The 26,577-nt window shown below is 45.8% G+C and overlaps 1 protein-coding gene across 1 annotated transcript; it reads right to left on the bottom strand.

Annotated features, from left to right (window-relative positions):
* Positions 1-6,350: 6,350 nt before the first annotated feature.
* LOC307002183 (tripartite motif-containing protein 16-like) lies at positions 6,351-25,005 on the bottom strand. The gene is made up of 6 exons (XM_079619504.1): positions 24,335-25,005; positions 13,889-13,984; positions 13,568-13,801; positions 8,266-8,419; positions 8,069-8,116; positions 6,351-7,834 (listed from the first exon to the last, which is right to left on the bottom strand). Exons 1-6 carry the CDS (start codon positions 24,911-24,913, stop codon positions 7,260-7,262), a joined length of 1,686 nt encoding a protein of 561 aa, XP_079475630.1. The 5' UTR covers positions 24,914-25,005; the 3' UTR covers positions 6,351-7,259.
* Positions 25,006-26,577: the final 1,572 nt, after the last annotated feature.

The raw sequence follows: 26,577 nt of genomic DNA, 5'->3' as shown, positions 1-26,577 counted from the left end.
TAGTTCTGTGATATATGAGGGGGCAAGGTTGTGTAGGGCTTTGAATGTCATTAACAGGACTTTGAAGTTGATTCGTTGTGATATGGGGAGCCAGTGCAGTTCTATCAGCAGGGGTGTGACATGATCAGTAGACTTGGTACGGGTGATGATGCGTGCAGCTGAGTTTTGGAGAAGTTGGATCCGGTGGAGTAATTTATTGGGAATTCCTTGCAGGATCGCATTGCAATAGTCGATCCGAGAGGTCACCAGGGTGTTGACAAGAACTTCAGTGGAGTGTTGCGAAAGTGAGGGACGCAGTCTACAGATGTTTCTAAGATGAAAATAAGCCGTCCGACAGACATTATTGATGTGGTTGGAAAATGAAAGAGTACTGTCCAAGATAACTCCAAGGCTTTTTACCTGTTTAGAGACTGGTATGACATCCTCCCCAATGGAGACTGATGAAAGGTTGGATTTTGAAAGTGTGGATGGAGTGCCAATGAGCAGTAGCTCTGTTTTGTTATTGTTTAGTTGGAGATAATTGGTGGTCATCCATGCCTCAATGTCATGGATACAGGTGGTGAGGGTGTTTAGGGGAAGTGTAGCAGTGGGCTTGGTAGATACATAGAGCTGTGTGTCATCTGCGTATGAATGAAAGTGAATGCCATGATGTCTGAAAATATTGCCTAATGGAAGAAGGTAGATGATGAATAATAATGGCCCCAATACTGACCCCTGTGGAACTCCATGTTGGAGTGCTAAGCTCTCTGACTGGTGGTCTTCAATTTTGACAAAATATGTCCTGGCTGTCAGGTAGTGCGCAAACCACTTAAGGGCAGTACCACAGACTCCTATACTTTCAAGCCGCTCAAGCAACAGTTGGTGGGATATTGTGTCGAAGGCAGCACTGAGGTCTAGGAGGATGAGAATAGATAGTAGGCCAGCATCAGCTGCACGGAGAAGATCATTAGTGACCCTGTCTCATTGTTAAAATGCTTTGACAGCTAATGCCTAGTTCACACTACAGGATTTTTAGCCCGATTTGCAAATCGTTGAGCTTGCCGACAGGTCGGGTTGTTATCGCGTGTAAATCGCGGGGGATTAGCGGCCGATGAACGCTCGCCAATCTGTTAGTATGAAAGAGCCAACAACGCATCAAAGACGCTCGCAGACGCCTCGCAGACGCGTCGCCGAGCCCAGAAAAATATCTAGCATGCTAGATATCCGGAGCTGTCGCACGACTCAACCACATGTGATGTCATGAGCTACAGCCAATCAGAGCAAAGCATGAGTTGAGGTCACCGGGAAAATACGCGTTTTTTTTTCAGAGCAAATCATCGTGCAAACAGTTTGCAGCACTAATTTCTGTCTGACGTCCATATTCAAACAAAGACTCGCGTGTTGTGTACTTGTGTTCTTCTTCGCTGGGTAGTGGCGCGCGTGCTGTATTGCGTCATTTCACCGCGCTACAGTCTGCCGCCATGAGCGGTATCTCTGACATACGTGACGTCACCGCGGTACAGTCTGCCGCCATGAGCGGTATCTCTGACATACGTGACGTCACCGCGCTACAGTCTGCCGCCATGAGCGGTATCTCTGACATACGTGACGTCACCGCGCTACAGTCTGCCGCCATGAGCGGTATCTCTGACATACGTGACGTCACCGCGCTACAGTCTGCCGCCGCGAGCGGTATCTCTGACATACGTGACGTCACCGCACTACAGTCTGCCGCCACGAGCGGTATCTGTGACATACGTGACGTCACCGCGCTACAGTCTGCCGCCACGAGCGGTATCTCTGACATACGTGACGTCACCGCGCTACAGTCTGCCGCCGCGAGCGGTATCTCTGACATACGTGACGTCACCGCACTACAGTCTGCCGCCACGAGCGGTATCTGTGACATACGTGACGTCACCGCGCTACAGTCTGCCGCCACGAGCGGTATCTCTGACATACGTGACGTCACCGCGCTACAGTCTGCCACCACGAGCGGTATCTCTGACATACGTGACGTCACCGCACTACAGTCTGCCGCCACGAGCGGTATCTGTGACATACGTGACGTCACCGCGCTACAGTCTGCCGCCACGAGCGGTATCTCTGACATACGTGACGTCACCGCGCTACAGTCTGCCACCACGAGCGGTATCTCGGATATACGTGACGTCACCGCGCTACAGTCTGCCGCCACGAGCGGTATCTCGGATATACGTGACGTCACCGCGCTACAGTCTGCCGCCACGAGCGGTATCTCGGATATACGTGACGTCACCGCGCTACAGTCTGCCGCCACGAGCGGTATCTCGGATATACGTGACGTCACCGCACTACAGTCTGCCACCACGAGCGGTATCTCGGATATACGTGACGTCACCGCGCTACAGTCTGCCGCCACGAGCGGTATCTCGGATATACGTGACGTCACCGCGCTACAGTCTGCCGCCACGAGCGGTATCTCGGATATACGTGACGTCACCGCGCTACAGTCTGCCGCCACGAGCGGTATCTCGGATATACGTGACGTCACCGCGCTACAGTCTGCCGCCACGAGCGGTATCTCGGATATACGTGACGTCACCGCACTACAGTCTGCCACCACGAGCGGTATCTCGGATATACGTGACGTCACCGCGCTACAGTCTGCCGCCACGAGCGGTATCTCGGATATACGTGACGTCACCGCGCTACAGTCTGCCGCCACGAGCGGTATCTCGGATATACGTGACGTCACCGCGCTACAGTCTGCCGCCATGAGCGGTATCTCTGACATACGTGACGTCACGGCGCTACAGTCTGCCGCCATGAGCGGTATCTCTGACATACGTGACGTCACCGCGCTACAGTCTGCCGCCGCGAGCGGTATCTCTGACATACGTGACGTCACCGCACTACAGTCTGCCGCCACGAGCGGTATCTCTGACATACGTGACGTCACCGCACTACAGTCTGCCGCCACGAGCGGTATCTCTGACATACGTGACGTCACCCCGCTACAGTCTGCCGCCACGAGCGGTATCTCTGACATACGTGACGTCACCGCACTACAGTCTGCCGCCACGAGCGGTATCTCTGACATACGTGACGTCACCGCGCTACAGTCTGCCGCCACGAGCGGTATCTCGGATATACGTGACGTCACCCCGCTACAGTCTGCCGCCACGAGCGGTATCTCGGATATACGTGACGTCACCGCACTACAGTCTGCCGCCACGAGCGGTATCTCTGACATACGTGACGTCACCGCACTACAGTCTGCCGCCACGAGCGGTATCTCGGATATACGTGACGTCACCGCGCTACAGTCTGCCGCCACGAGCGGTATCTCTGACATACGTGACGTCACCGCACTACAGTCTGCCGCCGCGAGCGGTATCTCGGATATACGTGACGTCACCGCGCTACAGTCTGCCGCCACGAGCGGTATCTCGGATATACGTGACGTCACCGCACTACAGTCTGCCGCCACGAGCGGTATCTCGGATATACGTGACGTCACCGCACTACAGTCTGCCGTGGCGAGCGGTATCTCGGATATACGTGACGTCACCGCACTACAGTCTGCCGCCACGAGCGGTATCTCTGACATACGTGATGTCACCGCGCTACAGTCTGCCGCCATGAGCGGTATCTCGGATCTACGTGACGTCACCGCGCTACAGTCTGCCGCCACGAGCGGTATCTCGGATATACGTGACGTCACCGCGCTACAGTCTGCCGCCGCGAGCGGTATCTCTGACATACGTGACGTCACCGCACTACAGTCTGCCGCCATGAGCGGTATCTCTGACATACGTGACGTCACCGCACTACAGTCTGCCGCCACGAGCGGTATCTCTGACATACGTGATACCGCCACGAGCGGTATCTCTGACATACGTGACGTCACCGCGCTACAGTCTGCCGCCACGAGCGGTATCTCTGACATACGTGACGTCACCGCACTACAGTCTGCCGCCACGAGCGGTATCTCTGACATACGTGACGTCACCGCGCTACAGTCTGCCGCCGCAAGCGGTATCTCGGATATACGTGACGTCACCGCACTACAGTCTGCCGCCACGAGCGGTATCTCTGACATACGTGACGTCACCGCGCTACAGTCTGCCGCCACGAGCGGTATCTCTGACATACGTGACGTCACCGCGCTACAGTCTGCCGCCACGAGCGGTATCTCTGACATACGTGACGTCACCGCACTACAGTCTGCCGCCGCGAGCGGTATCTCGGATGTACGTGACGTCACCGCGCTACAGTCTGCCGCCACGAGCGGTATCTCTGACATACGTGACGTCACCGCACTACAGTCTGCCGCCACGAGCGGTATCTCAGATCTACGTGACGTCACCGCACTACAGTCTGCCGCCGCGAGCGGTATCTCGGATATACGTGACGTCACCGCACTACAGTCTGCCGCCGCGAGCGGTATCTCGGATATACGTGACGTCACCGCGCTACAGTCTGCCGCCGCGAGCGGTATCTCGGATATACGTGACGTCACTGCACTACAGTCTGCCGCCACGAGCGGTATCTCTGACATACGTGACGTCACCGCACTACAGTCTGCCGCCGCGAGCGGTATCTCGGATATACGTGACGTCACCGCACTACAGTCTGCCGCCGCGAGCGGTATCTCTGACATACGTGACGTCACTGCACTACAGTCTGCCGCCACGAGCGGTATCTCTGACATACGTGACGTCACCGCACTACAGTCTGCCGCCACGAGCGGTATCTCGGATATACGTGACGTCACCGCACTACAGTCTGCCGCCGCGAGCGGTATCTCGGATATACGTGACGTCACCGCGCTACAGTCTGCCGCCACGAGCGGTATCTCGGATATACGTGACGTCACCGCACTACAGTCTGCCGCCGCGAGCGGTATCTCTGACATACGTGACGTCACCGCACTACAGTCTGCCGCCGCGAGCGGTATCTCGGATATACGTGACGTCACCGCGCTACAGTCTGCCGCCACGAGCGGTATCTCTGACATACGTGACGTCACCGCACTACAGTCTGCCGCCACGAGCGGTATCTCTGACATACGTGACGTCACCGCGCTACAGTCTGCCGCCACGAGCGGTATCTCTGACATACGTGACGTCACCCCGCTACAGTCTGCCGCCACGAGCGGTATCTCGGATATACGTGACGTCACCGCACTACAGTCTGCCGCCGCGAGCGGTATCTCGGATATACGTGACGTCACCGCACTACAGTCTGCCGCCGCGAGCGGTATCTCGGATATACGTGACGTCACCGCGCTACAGTCTGCCGCCGCGAGCGGTATCTCGGATATACGTGACGTCACCGCGCTACAGTCTGCCGCCGCGAGCGGTATCTCTGACATACGTGACGTCACTGCACTACAGTCTGCCGCCACGAGCGGTATCTCTGACATACGTGACGTCACCGCACTACAGTCTGCCGCCACGAGCGGTATCTCTGACATACGTGACGTCACCGCACTACAGTCTGCCGCCGCGAGCGGTATCTCGGATATACGTGACGTCACCGCGCTACAGTCTGCCGCCGCGAGCGGTATCTCTGACATACGTGACGTCACCGCGCTATACGCTATACGTCTGCCGCCACGAGTGGTATCTCGGATATACGTGACGTCACCGCGCTACAGTCTGCCGCCACGAGCGGTATCTCGGATCTACGTGACGTCACCGCACTACAGTCTGCCGCCACGAGTGGTATCTCGGATATACGCATTTTGTCCCGCGTTAGCATTATTCAAAAGTTAAATAAGGTGTAAGGCCTATGTATTTCATAGAACATTGTGTCTAGTACTAAATTACAAAGGTTTAATTGGCATCTTTATTTCAAACGACCCGACCGACTGTGACCCGAATATCATTTGGATGACTCGCAACCGCGGGTAACCGCTCATTTTGGATCAACCCGCGCATCACTGCCTGCCACGTAAGGGTTAATGCCCGACGAGGTGTCCATTGTCAGGTTTTAATGGACGACGGCGAGGTGTGAACCGGCCGACGTGCAGCTTTTTTATACTTTTTTACGCCTGACAGTTTATTTAGGTGTCCTCTATCACTTTTTAACGGACACCCTGCAGCCAATCAGAATCGAGTATTCACCCAGACCATAGTATAAAAAAGACAAACGATGTTCAGTCTGTTAAATACACCATGAAATCAAACTGAACGTTTTTTCTGGTTTTAGTGTATTACTTTACCAACATCAATATGCAAGTGTACTTCTAAATGTTGACCAAATTCATTCTAATATCCTGATTTGCGTCTTAATTATTATCATTTATTATTTGCGCTCAATTATCAATAATGGCTCTTATTGTTATGAATGCTGAAAAATAGTTTTTGTGTTTTAATATTTTTGTGGAAACATACTTTTATTTTTCAGGATGCTTTGATGAATAGAAAGTTCAAAAGAACAGCATTTATTTAAAATATAAATAATTGATAATAATCATAAATGTGTTTCTTGATCATAAAATCATCATATTAGAATGATTTCTGTCAAAGAAAACCAGTCCACATTCTGCACTACATCTAGATCACTCGAGCTCCTGTTATATGTAGAGATATGATGTATGGACTGATTGTATGGCAGGTATTGAACGGTGTCTCCGTGTAAAAGAGCTGTTCTGGATCGGTCTGGTGTCATTGGCTATAATGTCAGGACTGTCTAATGTTGAATTTCAAAATAAAAGCCTTATAAAATGTCATATTTCAGATTGACTCCAGAAATATATAGCAGTAGTTTATAGTTATTTAGACCAGATATTTGAAATGTGAAACCATTTCATTTCACAGTTTAAACTAATATGATTATTAATTTGCAGAAATTAAGATTATGGTCGTTTGTCCGACTGTGGTACTTAGAATTTTAAACAAAGAATCGTGTGAAAATCGTGTTTCCTTTTTATATCTGAATTTATAGACAAAACGGGTTATATATTAATTTTTTAATTCAACATCAGACGGTCCTGACATTGTGTGAGTGATTTCTACTATTATTGTACTTTCATTCTGAAGTGAAATTGATGTGTGGAAACAGTGAGTTTCCTTTTATTTAACTTTTTATTTGGCTTTTCATGAACAAAAGAGGAAAGAAATAGACACACATTCTCTCATATGTACATATGCGCATATATATCCACATCCACATATACACCAGACACACATAATATCACACTAGGCACACTATAACATCTCAGCGTTTATGATTTATCATGCAGCTCAAAGCATTATGGGTAAAATATCTCTACAGTCTATTCAGATTCATCAACACAGTTTCACTGATCCAGTATTATAAAGCCCAAACCCAGGATAGAGCGGCTGAGTGAATGTGGTCTGGACTGTGTGGATGAGGATCATGGTGTCAGAGACGCTGTAGAAGGACAGAGTTCCTGCGCCGTGATCCACACACACTCCTATTCTACTGTGATCCACACACACTCCTGTTCTACTGTGATCCACACACACTCCTGTTCTACCACTGATGGGCTTTACAGGGACTTCAGTCTTTATGTTATTGTGTCTGAATGAGTAACTGGAGGAAGAGCAGATCAAACTCCAGGACTGATCATTAGATCCAAACCAACACTCATCACCCCATCCCTTCCTGCTGATGCTCTTATATGACACTGATATAAACACACATCCACTCCACTCAATCTCCCAGTAACAGCGTCCACACACACTCTCTCTACACAACACCTGAGCATCATGATCAAATCTGTCTGGATGATCCGGATACGACCGAAACTCTGGGTAAGTGTAAGTAATCACTCTGTTCCTCTCAGACAGACGGATGCGTTTATTCACTGTGTTCAGATCCAGATTGAGCTGATGGGAATCTGGTGGAGATAAAACACATCAGAATCAGGAATTATGAATCTGGCTGATCTTTTAATGTATCTGAACTCTTCATGTTCAATATATCATCAGTGTCTCAGTAAAGTTTACCAGATATCCTGCAGATCATCATTTACATGATCAACTATAAACTCTTCTGTCATGTTTTCTTCACTTCTCCAGGAAGAACATGAACACACACACTGAGTTTTCTGCTGGTTTTCTTAGTGACTTACATTGTAGGAAGTCGTTCCTGGTCCTGGGAACAATGTTGGAGAGAGTGACTGTGGAAATCAACAGACATGAAGAGTGTGATTATCATGTCAAGAGAAAATGATCCTGCATCCGTTCCTCAGACGTTTCTAATATGATCTTCTACATGATCTGAGATGATGGAGGATCATTTCTGAGAGCAGAATCTCCAGGACTTTACCTCTGTCAGAGATCCTCTTCTCTTTGCAGAAATCCTCCAGTTTGTCTCTCAGCTGACGGACAGATTCTCTCACGCCATCAAAAGAGGAGAGAGAACTGAAGGGATTGTCATTTACGTCTGTAGATTCAGGAGGAGCTGAGAGAGACTGGAAACTCTAGAGAAAACAGAAATCAGAGCTCATCTCCTCCACACTTCATCAATAACCGGCTCTACTGTCAGATGTGTGCGGCTCTTGATGATCTTTAGTGACTCTCCTCAATCCAGCACTTTCAGCATCAGCTTCATTCTGCTCATGTTCATTATGTGGCATTAGAGACACAAGATCTAGCGTTTGCCTTTTACACTATATGTGAACTTCCTAGGAAATCAATTTAAGCTCAATATTAGCTTGAGAAATATAAGATTTTATTAGAAATACTGCGATCATGAATCCAAATATTTAGTGTGTTTTGAAATTATATGTTAGAAAAACTGAATGACAGCAACAGTAAATAAAAAAATAAATAAAAATGGTCCAGGAAACATGAAAGTAATTCATTCACATAAAATCGAGAGGTCAGTAATATACCAACATCTATCTCACATTAAATATGATAAATACTAATATAATTATTCTGATCAAATGCATCAATCTCCATCTTAGCTTTATTATATAGTGTAAATTAACTCTAAAAAAGTTTAATACACTGGGAATGTCTTTGTTTTATTCACAGAATTAAAGGGCAAAGTTTGCTAAATGTATATTTGTGTGATGAAAAGGCATTAATATGTGATATTTTTGTCTTTGTTAATTTAATTTACTATGAACGATGAAGTAGTATTACTAAACAATAATTTAATATATGCTTGGATTTGGGGTAATTTATCTTTTAATAAAGCACTTTACGTTTTATTGTAAATATTGAATAGGCTTCTGTTGCATTATTGAAAGTGAAGAAACAATACTGTTGTATTATTAAATTAAATAATATAACATTTCTCATTTTATTCTATTCATTGTCCATTTATTTTTCGTTGAATACATCGTGTGTCTAGAGATTGGCATTATCTAAAAGCACTGAATTAATTCTGACATGGAGAGAATACAGATCGAGGTTTTTTACTAGTGATCGGGCAGCGAGTGAAGAGGAGAGAAATGATCAGCTAGAAATCTCTATAGAAAGTAAACTGGACAATCAATTTACTATAAATGAGTTTAGATGTGGATACTGTGCGAACCTGTGACACTTTCATTGCTAACTAACTACGCTGAACCACCGAACGCTAATGTTGTTCCTATAACCAATATAAGAGCATAAAAAATTATGTACATCAGTTGGGAATCATTTCAATGTTAAGAAACAACTTATTCATATCATTTGTAAAAGTACCATATCAATGCTTAGAAACGTTGCTATTTAAGTTTTGAGTGTGTAAGTTTTGGGAAGGGGCAAAATGTCCAGAAACGGCCCTGGTCTCATTGTAGACTTGAGTAGATTCGCTCAGGAAAAGCAGTTCAAAAGCTACGAGCAGATTGAACATTATTTATAACGTTTGAGCAGTTAGTGGCACTGAAATCCACAAGGACTCTTAGGACACGATCCCAAGGTCAGGTTTAGTGTGGTTTCAGTGTTGAAGCATCGCTAATATACAGGGCTGCGTTTCCCAATAACGTTGTCTCTTAGCTACGAAGACTCTTAAGGTATAACTTAACTAAAGGTGTACCATTTCTAGACGTGTTCCCCGAACCTTAACTTAGGAAGTTATACCTTCTAGCGTGCGACGTTACCCGGCGCTGTCTGTGGCGATGCTTCTGAATCTGCTGATATTGACGGCTCGAGAATATATTATTCACTCGTGCAGGAGCTAATTCACTGCGTTATGTGAGAAAGCGGTGTTCTTTATAAAAGAAGCACTTCAGAAATAGTTGAAATTGCATTTATTAGGACTCGTGGGATATTATACAAAATATTCCAAACTAATAGCCTAGCCTACATATTTTAAAATTGTATCATATATTGCTGCCATAATAACCATTCAAATTTTTACGTGCTTCTCTTTCCGATTTTAGTTCGCTGAGGTGGAGCTGCGATGAAATATTGTTCTTGTAAATACTTTCCAGCATTTCAGTAATAAAAGTGTAATCTTACGTACGGTGCTCGGCAGTGATCAAAAAGGATTTAAACAGTGAGTTTTGAAACTCAGAGTTGTGGATCCAGACGGCAATTAAATCCCCACACGACCTGTTTGACAAAGAACAGTAGGTCATTTGGCCAGAGATTTTTACGCGGGTTGGGTGAGAAAAAACACTGACATTATGATTCGGACGGCAATAAAAGCACCGACTTAGCCCTGTAACATGTTTAAAATACTGTACAAGTCCATGAGAAACAATCAGCGTCCGAATAGGACTCAACTGACAGCTTTCACTGGCCTTTGAAAGAGCTCCGCGGACGGCGCGCGTCTTTTAGCAAAACTATTCACTGTATCGCTGCCATAGTTTGAGCAAACTCCCCACCACAATCATTCCTTTAGACTACGAACCCTTTAATGGTTTGCCAGCTGATGTACCTTTGGATAATATAATTACAAATCTAACAACAATCAGTGTAAGGACAATTTTATTCTTTGCATGAACACTTGAATTAGCCTAATTGAACACTGTCTGTGTGTATTAAAACTTCAGAAGTATATTCGTATAGACCTGCAACAGTGATAAGGTGAAGCTAAGAGTGATCCAGACCAACCTTCCAGACGTATGACTTACAGAAGGTTATACTTAACTGTGAACGTTTCGGGAAACACGTATTAACGATAAGGAATAGCTTAAGAACGACGTAGTGTTAAGAAGGTTTCGGGAAACGCGTATTAACGGTAAGGAATAGCTTAAGAACGACGTAGTGTTAAGAAGGTTTTGGGAAACACGTATTAACGATAATGAATAGCTTAAGAACGACGTAGTGTTAAGAAGGTTTCGGGAAACGCGTATTAACGGTAAGGAATAGCTTAAGAACGACGTAGTGTTAAGAAGGTTTCGGGAAACACGTATTAACGATAAGGAATAGCTTAAGAACGACGTAGCGTTAAGAAGGTTTCGGGAAACACGTATTAACGATAAGGAATAGCTTAAGAACGATGTAGTGTTAAGAAGGTTTCGGGAAACGCGTATTAACGATAAGGAATAGCTTAAGAACGACGTAGTGTTAAGAAGGTTTCGGGAAACGCGTATTAACGGTAAGGAATAGCTTAAGAACGACGTAGTGTTAAGAAGGTTTCGGGAAACGCGTATTAACGATAAGGAATAGCTTAAGAACGACGTAGTGTTAAGAAGGTTTCGGGAAACGCGTATTAACGGTAAGGAATAGCTTAAGAACGACGTAGTGTTAAGAAGGTTTCGGGAAACGCGTATTAACGGTAAGGAATAGCTTAAGAACGATGTAGTGTTAAGAAGGTTTCGGGAAACGCGTATTAACGATAAGGAATAGCTTAAGAACGACGTAGTGTTAAGAAGGTTTCGGGAAACACGTATTAACGATAAGGAATAGCTTAAGAACGACGTAGTGTTAAGAAGGTTTCGGGAAACGCGTATTAACGATAAGGAATAGCTTAAGAACGACGTAGTGTTAAGAAGGTTTCGGGAAACACGTATTAACGATAAGGAATAGCTTAAGAACGACGTAGTGTTAAGAAGGTTTTGGGAAACACGTATTAACGATAAGGAATAGCTTAAGAACGACGTAGTGTTAAGAAGGTTTCGGGAAACGCGTATTAACGATAAGGAATAGCTTAAGAACGACGTAGAGTTAAGAAGGTTTCGGGAAACACGTATTAACGATAATGAATAGCTTAAGAACGACGTAGTTTTAAGAAGGTTTCGGGAAACACGTATTAACGATAAGGTATAGCTTAAGAACGACGTAGTGTTAAAAAGGTTTCGGGAAACGCGTATTAACGGTAAGGAATAGCTTAAGAACGACGTAGTGTTAAGAAGGTTTTGGGAAACACGTATTAACGATAATGAATAGCTTAAGAACGACGTAGTGTTAAGAAGGTTTCGGGAAACGCGTATTAACGATAAGGAATAGCTTAAGAACGACGTAGAGTTAAGAAGGTTTCGGGAAACACGTATTAACGATAATGAATAGCTTAAGAACGACGTAGTTTTAAGAAGGTTTCGGGAAACACGTATTAACGATAAGGTATAGCTTAAGAACGACGTAGTGTTAAAAAGGTTTCGGGAAACGCGTATTAACGGTAAGGAATAGCTTAAGAACGACGTAGTGTTAAGAAGGTTTCGGGAAACACGTATTAACGATAATGAATAGCTTAAGAACGACGTAGTGTTAAGAAGGTTTCGGGAAACGCGTATTAACGGTAAGGAATAGCTTAAGAACGACGTAGTGTTAAGAAGGTTTTGGGAAACACGTATTAACGATAATGAATAGCTTCAGAACGACGTAGCGTTAAGAAGGTTTCGGGAAACACGTATTAACGATAAGGAATAGCTTAAGAACGACGTAGCGTTAAGAAGGTTTCGGGAAACGCGTATTAACGATAAGGAATAGCTTAAGAACGACGTAGTGTTAAGAAGGTTTCGGGAAACACGTATTAACGATAAGGAATAGCTTAAGAACGACGTAGTGTTAAGAAGGTTTTGTGAAACACGTATTAACGATAAGGAATAGCTTAAGAACGACGTAGTGTTAAGAAGGTTTCGGGAAACACGTATTAACGATAAGGAATAGCTTAAGAACGACGTAGTGTTAAGAAGGTTTCGGGAAACACGTATTAACGATAAGGAATAGCTTAAGAACGACGTAGTGTTAAGAAGGTTTCGGGAAACACGTATTAACGATAAGGAATAGCTTAAGAACGACGTAGTGTTAAGAAGGTTTCGGGAAACGCGTATTAACGATAAGGAATAGCTTAAGAACGACGTAGTGTTAAGAAGGTTTCGGGAAACGCAGCCCAGACTTACTTCATGTTTAGGATCTTCATGTTAAAGGAAAACAATTATTAAAATATTGTCAATTCTGTCAAGTTTGAAGATCATCTGATCCAACTTTGATGAATATTACTCAAACTGCTACCATCAAGTTCACTGATTTCACCATTATATAAGAAATCAGAAGGAAAATTTGGGTTAATAAAAGTTGTAATGTGAGTGAAGATGATCAGATGAGAGTCTGACGGATGATTATATAATAACCGAACACACAGATCAACACTTCAGTCTCAGAGCTCATTCTGCTCTCATGAAATGTTTCTCTGTGAGTCTCTTGCTCAAGTCCACTATGATCCGGTTCTTCTCGATCTCTGTTACCTGCAGGAAATGTATGTGGTCCTGTGTGTGTGAAAGCTGCTCCAGCTCAGCGTCTCTCCTCCTCAGATCATTGATCTCCTGCTCCAGTCGCTCCAGTCGTTCTTCAGCTCGACTCACTGCCGTCTTTTCCTGATCTCTGATCCGCTGTGTCGCCTCAGAACGGCTTCTCTCAATGCAGCGGATGAGCTCAGTGAAGATCCTCTCGCTGTCCTCCACCGCTGTGTGTGCGGAGCGCTGTTAGGACACACACCACAATCACACAGTGAGCTTCAGTGAGTCCTGACTGAGACTTCTCAAACTTCTCTTCTTCTCCAGACTCACCTTATGAGACTCTACAGCCTCTCTCAGCTGCTGAAGATCTTTCTCTCTCTGCTGGATCCTCTGCTGGAACGACCTCTGCGTGTCCTTCAGCTGCTTCTGCAGCACAAACCAATAGCAGAGATCACACTTTATACTGCCACTATATCAGCATGTGAAGAGTTGAGTCCAGTAACAGTGGAATTAATAACCAATGGCTAAAGGTTCAAACTACTGAAGGGATGATTGATCAGTTACCACTAGAGGTTTGACGAGACACTTATCTCACGAGACGAGACAAGATTTTTGCACAATATTTTATAGAAACCCTCAATGACAAAATTCATGACTGGAAAATTAGTCTGCAGGTGCCTTTTGAAATATTTTAACAAATAATCTTGTAATGAATGTCATTTCACTTCTACTTTATGAGTATGAATGATCAAATGCATTGAAAGACAACAATATACAAGCACTGTAAAAGGTTCTGCCACAAACTCAACTGACTGGCTTCTTTCAAGTATGATTTCACACGAGTCTCTTCAGACCTTACTGTACATGAATTATGAGCTTCCAGAACTTCTGATTGAGACTGTGTGTGACCTCATAATTTAACTCCTTTCCGTAAATTGAACATAGAAATAAAAACATTATAAATAAAAATAAATAACAGTTTTTTCTTAGTCTTATTAAGTGTAAACCATAAGTGCAAGGGCAACCATAGTCAAAGTACTCTCTCAATATTCAAAGTGCAAAACAGAGACCAGAGCTAAGAGGTAGTTACAACTACACAGTCCAGAGATAGGTTATTGTAAGCAGCCTAATTTGCGCGCATCAGGGAGCGTTTTACTTTGACTTTCGTGATCGCGCTTACTTTGTATAAAGGGAGCAGAGCGCGTGTTCTACAAGATAATACATTTATCAGATGCTTAGGCTCTGCTGCGCAACAAATCTTGTGAGATCTTATCACACCTCTAGTTATCACCATTGCACATGAATTTACATGAAGCATAAGGCCTGTTGACACTGCAAGCATAAGTATCAGAAAAGTGAAACTGACACAGATGTAAAGCTTTACAATGACTGTGTTTCTGCTGAATAACAGACCTGCGACTCTATATAGTTTAAATGGGCGGAGTCATATTTACTGAACAGAAACTCGAGTCTGTCGCTGCATTTAACTTGTGTTATTCTTGACAGAGATATATTTTGTCAAACAATAGGTGAATATTTTCAATAATTTTATGTTGCTTAATTAACCCTCTGGGGACCAAAAACGTGCCGGCGCGTTTTGCACGTGTTTTTTTTTTAGCAATGCAAAATAAACTCAAAATGCTCTGTTCATTTTGATCTTTCATTTTCGTGTTATACATCAATCGATCCTGTTCAGTTTCTATTTTTTTTCTGTATACTCACAATAAAAATAAAGTGTTTTGCTTTTTGCCAAATAAAGAAAAATTAACATGATGCGAGTTCTGCACTCTCTCTGTCAATGAACTCCAATTTGAAACGCGTTCGAAAATGATCTGTAACTCCGCGAAACTGCAGTCAAACAGGCAAACATACCCACGGGCATAAAGCTTGAGATCGCATCTTTCAAATTAAGTAATTTATATAAAAAACAAATATTCTCAGTTTCTGTAATCTGTATGAAAAGAGAGCGATTCCAGTCGAGCTCATTACGAGCTCATTGACTTTAATTCGTTCACGCCTACTGACGGAGCGCGCTATTCACAAGATAATGTGTTGAGCCATCTATGCAAAACAGGGAAACGCCCCCAAGCAAATGCTTTAAGTTTCATCATTCAGTCACCTGCGCGTTGGGAAGATGGCACGATACAATAATATTCTTCAACCTTTTTAAAAGGAATGGAGCTTCATCACTACCTACGCCTGCAACTCGGAGTGCACTTAGCAACAGATTCAGAAATCAGAAAGAGTAAGTAGGCTACATATTTACCCACTATTATTACAGATATTTTCAAAAATTAATATGGAAAACATGTCGATTTTACTGGTTTTCTAAGGCCAAATTAGAACCTGGAATTGATATTTTTTCCCACAGTGCTGAATAAGAGCCATTCATATTATTAATAAACTATTGTTTTCTAATTCGGCTAAAAACATCTCCATCTCCGCTGTTAAGCAGATGCGCTTTTAGAGAGAAATGCACCTTTCATACGCATTACATAATCAGAATGTATTAGCTTTCGATTCGAATTTGTTCGTTTAAAGTGGACATTTAAGCTTTATTTAGTTTCTTATTTATTTAATTATATATTTAGTTTCAGTTCTCGCGCTCCAGTTCACGGAGATCATGAAAGCGCGCCTGATTGTTTTATTTTATTTTACAAAAGCACAACGTTTTCTTGTTATTGTGAGTTTACACAAATAAAAGTAGTTGCGAATAATGTATTATTATTTTCTGTATGACCAGAAATGATAAGAGTATTTTAAGTTGTTTCCACTGTTGATAGGAAAATGCAAGTGTTCGCGTCCGCGGCTCCGTGCCATGCAGTGCGCGCTCCACACTCCACACAAACCCTTGGATATGCGTCAAAATCTTGTGTTTATTTGTGATAATCTCAGCCCTGTATTATTATTGTCTAACCCGTATTATGAATGACATTTGACGAATTGCTTTGTTCATTTTTTGGATAGAAGCGTCTCTAAATATGTAGCCTAATAAATGTTATAATAATGATGATAATTATTATTATTATTTTCGTACACGGACCCCAAACACACCGCGTCTTCTAAGTCAGGTGAATGTAAATGCGCAAAAACTGTTTCTATTGCAGTTTTGCGAAATATTCCTTTTTGCACAGTTGGTCGCAAGATCTGTGTGCTTTGTAAAGGACAGCTTGGTAAAAGGCAGGACACACCTTGTGGGAAATGCCAGGCATGCAATGTTCACTTGTGTCTTCAGTTGAACATTTAGTTCCTCCACAGAGTCGTGACCGACAAATAGGAATCCCTACCAAAGCGCCACAGCTGCTGCACCCCCTCCAGCGCCCTGTGCAAGCCTCTACACCTTCTTGCCTGGAAGGATGATAGGAGGAGGCTTACACAGAGTGAACCCGTCACTGTTGTTCTGTGATAACCCACACAGTGAGATTATTGGATAACACTGGGAAAGCGTGCCCGAACTGAAGGAGGGGAACGCTGCGGAAGCCACATTCTCGAGGAGTTAAGTGGAGATAACATATGGACTAACCCAAGGGTTGTACAGCATATGAGTAATGGGTGACTTAGCCCAAGGGAAAGACACGGGCTTCCGTTTAGGAGCAGCCGTGGAGAATATACTCATATGGGATCCCCGTAGGGTCACACATATGGGACCCAGCCTATATCCGGTTATCAAGGATTCAACGGATACAGGCCTGGCACCGGACGCTCCGCCATGTCCGGGCCGAGGGTGTTTGGAGGACTCACAGGTTTTTCACACTGGAGAATAAGGGTGCACAGTAGGGTGCAGCAAGCCGACAGAGCCGGGCCTCTCAGTGCTTCTACCCGTCTAGGGTGAGAACACGGGAGGAGACCGGCTCTACACGTAGGCTATAGTATCTAGCGAACGTGTTAGGTGTCGCCCAGCCCGCAGCTCTACAGATATCTGTTAGCGAGGAGCCACGTGCCAGCGCCCAGGAGGATGCAACGCCTCTCGTGGAGTGTGCCTGCAACCCGAGCGGGGAGGGCACGCCTTGAACTTGGTAAGCCAAGGCGATGGCATCCACTATCCAGTGGGCCATCCTCTGCTTGGAGACAGCCTTTCCCTTCTGCTGGCCTCCGTAACAGACAAAGAGCTGGTCTGAGGTCCTGACACTTTGAGTTCTGTCCACGTACATACGCAGAGCGCGAACGGGACAGAGCAAAGCCAGGGCTGGGTCTGCCTCCTCCAGGGGCAGCGCTTGCAGGTTCACTACCTGGTCCCTGAAGGGAGTGGTAGGAACCTTGGGCACATATCCAGGCCGGGGTCTCAGTACAACATGGTTGTCACCCGGCCTGAACTCTAGGCACGATTCGTCGACCGAAAATGCCTGCAGGTCCCCTACCCTCTTGACAGAGGCCAGTGCAACCAGCAGCAAGTCTTCATGGAGAGAAGCTTCAAGTCTGCTGATTGCAATGGCTCAAAGGGAGCATCCTGAAGTGCTCGAAGCACCAGGGAAAGGTCCCAAGAGGGTATGGAGGGGGGTCGAGGAGGATTTAATCGTCTCGCCCCCCTAAGGAACCTGACGACCAGGTCGTGCTTTCCAACTGTTTTCCCATCTATGTGGCCGTGATAAGCTGAAATAGCGGCAGCATGTACTTCGAGGGTGGAGGGAGACAGCCTTCGCTCCAACCCTTGCTGCAAGAAGGAAAGCACGGACCCTATCGAACATCTTCGGGGGTCTTCTCGGCGAGAAGAGCACCACTCGACGAACAGGTTCCACTTCAAGGCATACACACGTCTCGTGGACGGCGCCCTTGCAGAAGTGATGGTGTTAAGTACCTCTGGGGGTAAGTCACCTAGAACCTCCGCATACCGTCCAGGGACCAGACATGGAGTTTCCAGAGGTCTGGACGCGGGTGCTACAGGGTGCCCCGTCTCTGAGTCAGAAGATCCTTTCTCAGAGGAATGGGCCAGGGAGGGACTGTCACGAGGAGCATGAGTTCTGGGAACCAAGTCCAGGTGGGCCAGTAGGGAGCCACCAAAAGGACCTGCTCCTCGTCCTCCCTGACTTTGCACAAGGTTTGTGCAAGTAGGCTCACTGGGGGTAACGCATATTTGCCAAGGCCCCGGGGCCAGCTGTGTGCCAGTGCATCTGTGCCGAGTGTTCCCTCGGTCAGGGAGTAAAACAACTGGCAGTGGGAGGTCTCTGAGGAGGCGAACAGGTCTACCTGAGCCTTTCCGAACTCTCTCCAAATCAGCTGAACCACCTGGGGGTGGAGTCACCATTCTCCCAGGAGCACAGCTCGTGATAGCTCGTCGGCCACACAGTTGAGCACACCGGGGACATACATGGCTCGAAGCGACCTCAGATGCTTCTGACTCCAGAGGAGGAGATGGCGGGCGAGTTGCGACATGCGACGGGAGCGTAGACCACCTTGTCGGTTGATGTACACAACGGTCGCAGTGTTGTCCGTACGGACCAGCACGTCTCTGCCCTGTAGCGGCCTCTTTAGGCGGCTCAGAGCGAGATGTACTGCTAGCAACTCGAGGCAGTTGATATGCCAATGCAGTTGGGGAGCCGTCCACACCCCTGATACTGCATGCCGTTGTACGTGGCACCCCAGCCGGTGGCAGAGACATCTGTGAATACCACAGCATGCCTGGACACCTGTTCCAAGGGCACTCCTGCCAGCAGGAACGAGGGATCTGACCAAGGGCTGAAGGTCTGGCGGCACGCCGGTGTGATTGCCACCCGGTGAGTGCCGTGATGCCACGCCCATCTCGGGACTCGGCCGTGAAGCCAGTGCTGAAGCGGTCTCGCTGCTGCCGCTGCCATATGCCCCAGGAGCCTCTGAAAAAGTTTACAAGTAGGACCAAAGGGACCGTAGGCGTACCCAGAGCGGGGCAGCGAGGTGGAACACAGGGACGCGGCCCGGGAGGCTCTCTCGGGGAGGCGTCTCGTAGCGTGGTCTGAGTGTGCTGTGCAACACTACCTGGTTCCACGAGGCAGGAGGTGCAGGAGGCGGCTTGGTTGCGTTCTCGAACCACACACTGCTGCCAGCTGGCGACAGAAGAGGCGGATGAGGGTGGTGAGGATTCTCTCCTCCCACTACTCTCCAGGCCCTCTTCAGACCCAGAGATAAGGGAACTGTTTTTTTTTTGGTTTTTTTGAGAAATTGGGTACCACTGTGACTCCAGTGGTGGAACAGAATTTTGTCTCAAAAGATTAATTTCCCGGCCCTCCACCAGGAGTAAGCAGCTCCACCCATCTCCGCGTCACTCGTCTCCGGTGATTGTTTCACCGACACTAAAAGAGTGGCTGAGACGGGCGGTGTCATCCCCCTGCAGCGTACACAGTAGAGCAGGCTGTGCGAGAGGAGTTGTTGTTTGCAGGGGACATGGCCGCGGGAAGTAGGGGTGCTGAGGGTGCTGCAGCACCCCCTGACGACAGCTGTCATTGGCATTTAAGATGACATGACTTTAAATAACTTTCAACATGTTTTTTAAGAACACCTTTTACCTTTATAAAATTATAAGATTATTTCGTTTTGATAGCCAATGTTGTCGAATATGGTTTTATAGCTAAAAGAAATGTATATATCAAAAGGCAAAAGCCGATCCCGCATGGAGTAACGTGACACTGGTTGATGACCAGCATCTCAGAACTCATTTGACACTCATTTAATGCATGTTCTTGTTCACTCAGATGTCGGTGAAAAAATTAAGTAGATGTCTTGATTAAAGCATTCTTTGGCATTAGGAGAACGTGTTTTTCCATCCAACTCTGCTACTTTTCCATTGTTTTTCAGTGTGAACGCACTAGTCGTGTTTAACTGTTGCCCTACATATTTAGAAGACGCTTTTATCCAAAAAAGGAACAAAGCTATTCGTCAAATGTCATTCATAATACGGATTAGACAATAGTAATACAGGGCTAAGATTATCACAAATAAACACAAGATTTTGACGCATATCCAAGGGTTTGTGGAGCGGAGTGTGGAACGCGCACTGGATGGCACGGAGCCGCGGGCGCAAACACTCCTATCAACAGTGAAACAACTTAAAATACTCTATAATTTCTGGTCATACAGAAAATAATAATACATTATTTGTAACTACTTTTATTTGTGTAAACTCACAATAACAAGAAAACGTTGTGCTTTTGTAAAATAAAATAAAACAATCAGGCGCGCTTTCATGTCTTGAACAAATATCTCCGTGAACTGGAGCGTGAGAACAGAAACTAAATATAGCCTATGTAGCTAAAGCTTGAAATGTCCACTTTAAAACGAACAAATTCGAATCGAAAGCTAATACATTTTGTTCTGATTATGTAATCCGTATGAAAGGTGCATTTCTCTCTAAAAGCGCATCTGCTTAACAGCGGAGATGGAGATATGTTTTTAGCCGACACTGATTTAGAAAACAATAGTTTATTAATAAACAATTAAAATGCCTCGTTATTTTTTCAGACACATTTATTATCATTAGCCTATAAATCGCCTTTCTGTAGGCTGTGTGTTTTTAAAATGTATCATGAGTTCTGAGCATTCTCACATAACTCTGTCCTCATTCCTTTGTATGGTCATCTTTTTCTTTGGGCTTTTTAATATTATGATTTTGTTTAAAATACTCTACCATCTCCACCCCGCAAAATCAAGCCCCGCCCCATTAAGCCCCGCCCCCAGCACCCCCTAGATAAAATATGTTCCCGCGGCTATGGCAGGGGATGACACCGGTGGCGACGAGTAGACTGAGGGGCAGCCCACGAGGTACTCTGGTGGTACTTCGGAGGAAGCGCTTCAGTCTGCTGCTGACTGTGGAGAACTGCTGGGCCAGTTCTCAACGGAGTCGCCGAAAAGGCCACCTTGGGAGATGGGAGCATCGAGAAAGCGTGCTTTGACTAGCTCTCACACCTCTACAAGGACAGCCAGGGTGCTTCTGGACCACCAAGGTGGACATCTTCTGATCGAGGGCCTGCGCTGTGACTTGAACACGGTCAGTCAACAAGCGCAGCTCAACCCCGGCTCAGAACTACCCTCGTGCAATAAGAGTGCCTTGGCCTCAAATACAGGGTAGAGGTGGCCTGCCAGAAGCACAGCCACCCCACCAGAGGGTAGTGAGAGAGGTGAAAATTTAGGCATAATTTGGCACTCCATTTTTGTTTTGTTTTGTTTTTTGGCACCAATATAGCTCCATACTGCTAAGTTTTCAATGCACGTCCGAGAAAGACCCGGGAAAGCATGGCTGTCAGCTCTGAATCTGATTCAGCATAAGCACACTATTACAGTGGGAACTCAGCCTCATCATTTCCAGAACGAAACAGCCCCTCTCTCCGATGCAGCAATCGACATCTGCCCTCAGCTGGAGCCTTGAATGAAATGCTAGGTTCCTCCATTTTGAAGGACCAGCAATCCCATCCAGAAGCTGCACAGCTTGTGATGCGCTAGAGAGGGAGGGGCCCTAGGGGGTTGGTTCCCCGAAGGAGAAGCCCTCAGCTCTCAGGATCACCCAAGCTATTCTACTGAAGTAGACCTCTCCTGGTGGCCACCAGGGAGGGCGCTACAACGGAGAATAGACATGGGGACTGCGCATCTAGAGCGCCGAGCGAGCGCTGGGTCGCGTGCGAAAACATGAGCCACCCACGAACACAGTCTCACATGTTTCCCAGGCATGCGAGAGAGTGATCGTGGCCGTCAGTGAGGACAGGAAACGACCGCAACCAGAAACACACGGGTGGAATGTCATCTTTAGAAAGACGCAACTCACATCCATGTAAGCTCTTTCAGGTGAATGCTCTTCTTGGTACTGAAGCACGCAGGGAAACGGTCGCAGCAGACACAGACAGAAATGTGCAACCTGTCGTGCGCTGTCTCTCTTCACGACGGTCTTACCAGCCGTAAGAACGGCTATTTAACGCTCTTGGCGCACCGTTACCAGCTGTGAAAACAGCTTTTTTTTTTTTTTGCTCAGAACACAAAAACAAAAGAGAAAAGAAAGTCGACCCCACTGCCGCGCTGTATCGCCCGCACCAGACACGAGAGATCTTCCTGAAGAGCTTGCTCGTTGTTTGATCACTCAATATTGGATAGATTAAACAGCATCAGTTGGCTCCTCAGCAAAAAGCTACAGTGCAATCACCAGCTGCTCGTTATATACCCGCGCTGCGAGGCTGCGCAGCTGATGCAAATGATTGCATGCCAATGTGTATTGGCTCGTTTAGTTTCAATCGAAGTAGATTGGCTCTCTAGCGAGATTCCTATTTGTCGGTCACGACATACTCGTAGTGACCGACTGATAGGGAACAAAACATTTGAATCTCTTAGGCTTGCCTCATGATGGGCCATTGGGGGAGTGTCTGTCACACCCTGGGTCTGAATCTCATTAATATTGATGGGCCATTACCACTCCTGCATAAACCTCTTCTGAAAAAAAAAACTGTCTTACAAAGTTTAAATCAATGTATTGTTTTATGTGAACGATTAGGCAGGATGTTTTTCACATCATTTTGAAGCCAGAACTCGAAGCGACAACATCCATTAGTCAAAAGTCTTCGGAACACATATTTAGTATGCGTTTTGTGGTCTCATTTCAGCAATTTTCATTTAAAAAAAATTCAATAACCACACATAAACAAAGAATAAATGTTTCCTGGGGTGTGCACTTATAATGTTAGTATGATTTTGACATCAAAAATTGTCATAATTTAGAAATAAAATAAATTTTTGCTACCCTGATTTTAGGCCTAGTGAAGTCACTGATAAACTTGCGCTGTTTGATTGACAGTTCCAGCGATTGAAGGGAGCATCCTTTGATCACTTTCTATATATAATTTATTTACAGTTTAAATAACAGAATATTTTCATCCTACTAAGAGCGTTTGTTCACTGGTTTGATTGACTGACCCATAGTCAAAGAACATTTGACTGTACATGAATCATTACATCAGAAATAACTGGTCACAGATCAGGCATTATAATTAACAGTTACTTACATGTTCTGGCATTACTATCAAGTTCATATCTTAGAAGTCTGTTTGAAAAGCCTGTGCTGAAATTGCAAATAATTTACTAAAGATTCCACAGTGAAATGTAGTGAATACAAATAAATAATGCTCAACTGAGACATTCACATAAATAACCACATTCCTAGCATTAGGATCTATTAGGACTAACACGCCAGTGGGCGGGGCCAACGTTGCCATGATGAAGTAGGCGTTGATTTTCTTCTGCAGAGGTGTCTTTCCCAACTTGCTACAGTTGCACTATTACTCCATAAAGAGGCATATTCCACAACCAGTTGTTCGCAGGGCTTGGTTACAATAAAAGCTGTTTTTAGACTAACAAGGAAGTTTTCAGTTCTAAAACTTACAGGACATTCTTATAGTATGATGACGTCTTATATTTAAAAAAACTCAAGGAATATTTGATTTCTCAGTTCATGACCCCTTTAAAACCTTTTTAACAAGTTTGTGTTGATCTGTGAAGTTTAAGTTTTCTTATCATGTTTTAATATTGTGATTTTTTATCTTGTGTGACTCTTAGGTCTTTAAACTGAATTACATTGTGGAAAGCACATTGGTCAACAACTGTTGTTTTAAATTGTGCAATAAATTGTCATTGTCATTGATCAATGTTTACGACTAATTTCACCATATTTTCTGTTAAGTTAAATGTGAAGCACAAATACACTCAGCAGTGAAAGTCCACTTACAGCTGCTCTTCACTTCTGTGACGTCTGCAGTGTGAATGATTTTTCCTGATCATATGGTGTCAATATAAACAGTATCAACATTACTTCATCAGTGTCTAGTTTCATACCTGTTTCTCTGTCCTCTGCGCTGCGGCTGATACAGTGTCGTGGTTTTTATGATCGTCCATCGTACACAGCACACATATAAACTTCTGGTCAGTGCGACAGAAAACCTCAAGGAGTTTATCATGTGTTTGGCAGATCATCTCCTGCAGTCGTCCAGTGGCATCAGTCACTTTATGTGGCTTACGGGAGAAATATTCCTCATGACGGTCAAAATGAGTTTGACAGTACGACTCCAGACACACCAGACAGGACTTGACGGCTTTGTGTTTTCTTCCAGTACAGACGTCACACTGCACATCTCCAGCTCCAGCGTAACAGTCAGCAGGGAGTTTAGTCTTCTTCAGTTTCTCCACCAGTTCAGCCAGCATGGTGTTTTTAGCTAAAGCAGGTCTTGGACTGAAGGTCTGTCTGCACTGAGGGCAGCTGTAGACGCTCTTCTGATCCTCCTGATCCCAGCAGTCTGTAATACAGATCTTACAGTAACTGTGTCCACAGGGAATGGCCACTGGATCCTTCAGGAGATCCAGACACACTGGACACAGGAACTCATTCTGATCCACTGAAATTCTGGCTTCTGCCATTTTACTGCATGAGACACACAAACACACAACAGCTCAACTACACTTCAGTTTCTCATTCCCTGAACTCATGTGATTCCTGCTTCCTGGTTCTGTGTTTGAGTGACGTGTGCAAAACAGGTTAATCTGCAAACCTGTAAAGCAGATTCCTCATTCTTGTTTGGGTGTTCAAACCACACTTTGACATTCAATCACTGGCACTTGCTTTTCGAATCAGTATTGCTAATGTTTCAATATTTTAGTGAATGTAAGTGAGCTATTTTGATATTCTGAATTTAAATTGTAATTTTGGTCGCTCCTGAAATGGGTCATACCATTGATATTACCAGAGCACTGAGCAGTTGAAGTAAATAGAAAACTCGGCTCAAAGAAGGACGCAGTTATTGCATGACCAGGTGTGAAAGGAGCTGCACATCACTGAAAACACTAAAAGCACAGAGCAATTTCATTCTTTCGAAGTCAAAGCTACATCACGGAATCTGAGGTAGAAGCATGCTTTCGGAGTGTGTGATTGGCTGCCGGCACGATTATACGTCAGCCGGTTCTGTGTTGGAGGAATCTGTGGTGACCACCATCCGTCTTGAGACTATCCTCAAGCTTACCTCTGACTCGAAGATGCTGGGTTTTATCCAAGGGGCCAGGGCTCTGTTGCAGCTGTGGTCCACCCTGATATGAAGATGGCCTGAGCACCATGCCTGGGAAGGAACCTGCAGTTTCTGCCAGTACTGCAGGGGTGCATTTGAAACATACCCAGCGGAAGTACTTATGATGCAGACGCCATGAGGCCTTGCATCCTCTGAAACGTTCTGAGGGGGCGTTTGGTCCCCACTCTGAACGAGTTCGCAAGTTGCTGAATAGCCAGAATGCGCTCGTTTGACAGCCATGCCCTCATTTGAGCCGAGTCTATAACTGCACCCAGGAAGGAGATCCTGTGACTGGGAAGCAGAGAGCTTTTGGCTGTGTTTATTCTGAGTCCCAGGCATTCCAAATGGCTGAGGAGCACAGATCTGTGAGAGTTCAGTTCTGTCTCCGACTGAGTTTGGAGGAACACTCTGGGCTTTTTGGAGGGCGGTCTAGCCGAGGCAAGACTTAGCCCTTCCCTCTTCCTGTCTTGGTGATCAGGATTGCTTCTTGGGTTCAGGGTCCAGCGTAATCCTAGGCCGGGGTCCCTGACGCTTATGCGGGAAGCGTTTTGCCTGATGGAGGCGCTGCCGCTGAGTCGCTGCAGGCGCTGGCTTGGCTTGCTGCTGAGTCGGCGTGGGTTTGTGGCGACTCGAAGTTGCAGAGCTAGAGCGCTTAGGCAGGAAGTGTCGCATAGCTTGAGATGCTTTCGGTGCGGTCGTGAAGCGCTCAGCAAAACCGTCCACAGCAGGGCCGAAGAGACCAGTGGAGTAAATAGGTGAGTCGAGGAAGGCGGTTCTATCCACGTCCTTGATCTCCGTCAAGTTAAGCCATAAGTGGCGCTCCAGCACCACTAAACTGGCCATGGCCCTACCAATGGCCTGGGCAGTGGCTTTAGTGGCGCATAGAGCCGGGTCTGTGGCGCTACGGAGGTTGCGAAAAGCTTCTGGGTCTGGTCCAGACTCGTCCATGGATCAGAGGAGCTTAGCTTAGAACACCTGGAGGACCGCCATTGAATGGAGGGCGGAGCCTGCCTGGCCAGAGGA

Source organism: Phoxinus phoxinus, assembly GCF_949152265.1.
Source record: "Phoxinus phoxinus genome assembly, chromosome: 7".
NCBI lineage: Eukaryota > Metazoa > Chordata > Actinopteri > Cypriniformes > Leuciscidae > Phoxinus > Phoxinus phoxinus.
Note: the sequence above shows the minus strand (reverse complement) of the source record. Positions and strands in the feature narration are given on the sequence as shown.